Source organism: Hippoglossus hippoglossus, chromosome 4, assembly GCF_009819705.1.
Source record: "Hippoglossus hippoglossus isolate fHipHip1 chromosome 4, fHipHip1.pri, whole genome shotgun sequence".
NCBI lineage: Eukaryota > Metazoa > Chordata > Actinopteri > Pleuronectiformes > Pleuronectidae > Hippoglossus > Hippoglossus hippoglossus.
The window spans coordinates 14267070-14272480 of record NC_047154.1 but is presented as its reverse complement, the minus strand read 5'-3'; the positions used below and the strand labels follow the sequence as shown (position 1 = coordinate 14272480).

General features: G+C 40.9%; 1 protein-coding gene across 2 annotated transcripts; it reads right to left on the bottom strand.

Moving 5' to 3' along the window:
• Window positions 1-465: 465 nt before the first annotated feature.
• Window positions 466-4194, bottom strand: mibp (muscle-specific beta 1 integrin binding protein). Of its 2 annotated transcripts, XM_034583730.1 has the most exons (8): window positions 3954-4192; window positions 2898-2988; window positions 2371-2419; window positions 2002-2176; window positions 1367-1438; window positions 1150-1256; window positions 933-1018; window positions 466-780 (listed from the first exon to the last, which is right to left on the bottom strand). In XM_034583730.1, exons 1-7 carry the CDS (start codon window positions 3977-3979, stop codon window positions 933-935), a joined length of 606 nt encoding a protein of 201 aa, XP_034439621.1. In that variant the 5' UTR covers window positions 3980-4192; the 3' UTR covers window positions 466-780. The 2 variants fall into 2 exon arrangements, with proteins under 2 accessions (XP_034439621.1, XP_034439622.1); XM_034583731.1 differs by lacking the exon at window positions 2371-2419 and having other exon boundaries at window positions 3954-4194.
• Between the last annotated feature and the right edge of the window lie 1217 nt (window positions 4195-5411).

The window sequence follows — 5411 nt, the reverse complement described above, 5'->3', positions numbered from 1 at the left end:
CCAGGTTCATCCAACAATCCAAAGACATCCAGATTGGGGTTAGGTTCATTTGAGACTTTAAATTGACTGTGAATTGTTGTTTGTCTCCATATCAGCCCTGAGATATGCTAACCCATCAAAGGTTTGCACTGCGTCAACTGGGATTGACTCCCCCCCCTGACCCTCAAGTGATATTGAGTAGATGGGTGAAAGTACTAGTTAATTCCTCAAAGAACTCTTAATGTTATTCATTTGAATGCAGAATAATTGATGTATGGAAATTGTATAACTAAGAATTTGCAATGTACAATGTGATATATTGACTGGTTGTAAAATGGCATCAATTCATTCATGACTCAAATTCTGTACTAGGTAAGACTGAGCTGTCTTAATAAAGTTGCCATTACAAGAGATCATAAGACTGAACACTAACTTCATGTCCGCTGCTAATACATTTATATGGGTGATTAAAAAAAACACAAAGGCTTGATATTCTGTATCAGCAAACAGCAACAAATACATTTATTTGTAGGAGAATGCAATGGGCGAACATATGGCCCAGTACAAGTCAGTGCTTACAGATAACAGTAACATAGAATCAGTAGAATCACTTTTCCAGGAAAAACAAAAATCGATCATCTGAAGATGATAAAAAGACAATGATAAGTTAACATTGCTCTGCTATATACACACAAAAATAATAAAAGAATAAAATTAGATTTAAAAAAACATCCTTAAAAAAAAAAAGAGTCCTCAGGACTATTTACAAATTCTGTACAGGGATGGAGAGGAGTCTTCCTGCTGCAAGAAAGAAGAGAACATGCAGTCAGACCAGGTTGTGCACATATAATCTGTACAAACAGGGTTCCTAGAGATTTCTTCATTCAAATTTCATCTCACTTAACTATGTGATTTTACAATACTACTAAAACCAACAGTGGTTGGTTTCTTACCTATAAACGATTGAGCAGGTTGTTCTGAATGTCTTCATACACCTGGATGTAGATCTCCTCCTTGGTTTTCAAACCATCCAGGTACTCTGTAACAGACAGGAAGGCATGAGATGAGAAAACAACTAAAACTGTTGGAAAATAGGAGCAATTAACTTAAAAAAACAACACACTAATCTGACGAATAGACATTGGACGGATCAACACAGCTGTAACATACCAATATTCAAGCTGCTGTCCTCCATCTCATTCCTGTGCTTCAGGTACATGGGCCAGACGTGGCCATCAAACAGGCCGGGAGGGTCGGGGACAGTGTACTGCCTTCCACTAAACACAACAAGAAAGATACAGGTTAAAAAAAATCTCAGAAAAAAATTTAACTGATCATAAAAACATGTGTGATGAAATGTAACCAAACATTTCGAGAATCATCTCACCTTCTCCTTCTTTTGCACTCCTCATAGGGAACTGAGATGTAATAGCACTTGTTGAAAACATCCAGCAGGGGCCTAGAGGGGAGAAGAACCATGTCATGAGTGACCTTCAACCAAACAAGAGTAAAAGGAGTAAAGTCATAAAACAGTTCTGACTGCATCTTATCTATATCTCTGCAGCGTGCTCCACTTTCAGTTTCCAGCACACAGTATCAACCCTAAGAGCCTCTTTCTGCTGAACCCCTTATCTCCTACTGCAGAACCCGCCCCGAGTCCACATGCAGGGGTCTATGTACATGTGCCAGTGGTAGGAATCTAATCATGTGACTCGACAGAAATAACACAGCAGAGTGTTTGTTGTAATGAATTTCTCAGAATTTTTAGGAAACAAGACGCCCTGTTCCCCACCACCGACATTTCTGCTGTCAAGCTGTTAAAGTGAGACAACTTATTAGTCTATAAATAAACCACACGTATGAACTATGCTTCCGTGGAACTACTAACCACAATTATTGAAGTGGGTGGCTTAGGACTTAAGCTTTCATGTCTTTGTACAAACTATATTGATAAGTTAGAGGAGTTCCTAAAGTTGAACCAAGTCAATGTAAAGAATAAAACAAATATATGTATGAACTAACAGGTAGTTGTAGAGCAAGAAGCCCTCAATGATCAGGATGTGGATCTGCTCGTCTGGGTCCGCCACAACTGAGGGAGAAGACAGGTTGACACCATGAGAGCGGGCGAACTTCACAGGGTTCTCTATCCATCCTTTCACTGTGTTGGTCATGGCCTCCATATCCATTGCTGTGATGACTGTAGAGGAAGATTAGAACAGAGTCAAACAAAGGCTGTAAACTATTGGGAATGTGTTTGTTGTCTCTGGAGGTTGTTTTCAGCTTCATGTTGTGCATTTTAAGGGATATACGTGTATGTAATCTTGGTAAATTACATGGTATGTGAATATAAGATCAACAATGAGACACTGGCAGTCTTCAGTGAAGTCTTACCATCCCATTGTCTAAAGCCGTCCTCCCCGACTTCTATCTGATCGGGTTTCTGAAATAACAGTCACCAATAAAACACTGCAGCAACCTCACAGCTCCGAACACTTGCAGTACCCACTCACATGCAAGAGTTAGGACAAAGGGGGGACACACAAAAAGGTGGAAAGGGCAAACTGCTATGGGAATGGACAAAGTAAAGCAAGCTATTATTTTAAGTGCACTGCTCTAATAACATAAGAATCAAGGAAATGTAAAAAAAATATTAAAAAAAGGGGGGGGGTCCAGGGTGAAGTCATGCAAAGTTCATAATTTCAAGGTGTTAGATTGCAGATTACTAAAATCTGAACAGGAGTAAAATTACTGAGAAGTTAAAAGGGGATACAGGAAAGAAAAGCAGGTGAAAGACTAATCTGCATAGTCATCAAGACCATTTCCATATCTACAGCAGAGCACTCACATGCAATGCTGTGTTCATTGGACAGAGAAAAGCTCTACGAAGAACTCTGAAATGTCCCTCTGCTAAAACTCACCATGAAAAAGTCATCCTGGTGCACAACACAGCAGTTGGGCAAAGTCTTGATCAGCTTGTTGGTCAGGGTGGTTTTGCCACTGTTAGTGACTCTGAAGGCAGAAAAAGCAAGAAGCGACAAAAAACATTAATAATTTCCTGCAACAATTTGTTTGTAAACAAGCATCTGTGCCAACTTTGCGAGAAAAAAAAAGTCTTGTTTATATCTTAAGTAATTTGAGTGTACAAGATAACAAGAAACTCACATTCAACTAAGTGTAAATAAGATCAACAACAAGATTGTGATCAGCAGCAACATTTTAATAGAGCTGAATTATAAAGCACATTACTGTTGAAAAAAGTAATAACACAAAACTGATTTACTTAGTTTTTTTAATAAATTATACAGTAGAAATAAAAGCATCTGTGCACCAGAAATTATGATTGTGGCGCCTCGTTGTTTTAACTAGTTATTTTAGTACAAATAATAAATGTTTAACTACATATTTATTATTAACACCAAGTTAAGTAAACATGTAAGAACACACTGTGGTGAACAGCAGAACATTAATAAGGACATGCGGAGGTGAATAATAAAAACACATCGCTGTTCACTACAAAACACAACAAACAAACGTGTGATATCATGATTTACAGTTGACTTATAGATGCTCATGTGAACATGGACCTGTCTTTGTTCGGGGACACTCCACTGGTCTGAACTGTCCACTGGTCTGAACTCTCCACTGGTCTGAACTCTCCCTCCACTTTTCCAACCGGGTCTGGCGGTGAAATTTTCAAAAGTCCCGCTCGATTTATGACAACAGCGGCCAAACCCGGACACGACTTGACCGCCCGGCTCCCACGTTTTCTGGCGGGCAGCCGATAACGTTCGTGGTCATTTAATAACTTCAACTTAAACACTAGTTTGACTTAAGATGAAAGCGCCAGACTTTAGACACCATCACTACACGGTATAGTTTAAGTTGTAGGTCGAATACAAACCAGGTAGCTGTGACACTGTGGTGTTTCAGTTAGTTACACAAACATTCTAAACATTTACTTAAAACAGACTTACCCGCCAATTCCAATGATGTATTTCATCTTCTTCGTCGCTTCCGGCTCGTCCAGTTTGACGCGAGCAGAAGAAACTGTTTACAAACAGTAAAGAGATGGAGGATTAAACCTGCGCCGGGCTGGTCTCTGCAGATAGTGAACTGTGTCAGGTTCTAGTCCCGCTTCTCCTGCTGCTCGCTCACTGGCACCGGGAGGCTCCGCGCTTTATATGCAACACGCGTCATAACACGTCGCCGCACACGCACACGCACACGCAGCACGCAGCACGCGACGTTCTCGTGGTTGTACGTGCTCGCGCTCTTTTTCCACCTCCCCCTGCTACGTGCCCCCGCGCGGCAGCCAATTAGAGCCCCGCAGGAGCTCTGGCCGCCAGCCAATCGTTGCACGGGATTCTCCGGCAGCTGTCGGTGTGTGTCAGGGAAGCGGAAGTGGATCAGGAACTAATCCAGCTGCTGATCCAGCTGCTGAGGTGGAGAACTACTGATGCTACAGACATACATCTAAAATCTGGAGTTTTCCAGGATGGTTACAACCCTCAACTAAAACTTTAAACTATAATATCTAGTTAGAGAAATAAACAACTTGAGTTACCTGTTAATATTTAAATCAACCATCTATAATAATGCTATTTAAGTACTAATCTTACATTGTATTTTCCATTTCATACTGCATTTGATTGTATTATGTCTATGTGTGTGTGTGTGTGTGTTTGTGTGTATATGTGAGATGAACTTTTTCACACACAGCTACTCATCAGCTTTAGATGCATTTATCCACTGCTTTAGTTATTAATCTAATCGTTACCTCCACTGTGAGGCCTAACTTTAAAGGGAATCAGTCTAATGAGGATATGAGTTACCACATGTGAATCAGAACAATATACAGAAAGCTCAGAGTATTAATTTCTGCCATTTATGTTCCAGATCGAATAGTATCAATAGTTTGTGGAAATTGTTTGGTTTCTGTGAGCGTGTGGATATAATCACCTTCTGTACACTTTGTGCACCTTTCTCCCTGCCTCTGCTTTCTTTCCCAGTCTGTGTCACGGGTGTTTCTATTTGTGTCTCTGACCCTGTAATATGATTTCTATGTTACAGGCGTCAGAGGTCATAGGTCAGAGGCGCTCCATGACGTGTTAGTGTGTAAAGGAGAAGGTTGGTTGGTTGACCGGTGATGACCTTTCACATCATCTTTGATGTCAAAGCATTCTCTGAATCCAAGAAACAACATTTTTGGGGCTTTGAGGTGAGGCTGCTTTGCGCAGTCAGAAGTCAAACATGACCACAGTCCTGTCTCAGCATCTCTGGAAGTGGTGGCTTCACACAGAAAAGACAACACCGTCGCACTGTAATTAGTACTGTAATATCATCACTGAGGATCTTCCCTTGTGAGAAACAATGCAAAACAAGGTCCCAGACCCTGAACCCGAGGTCCCAGACCCTGGACCCGAGGTCCCAGA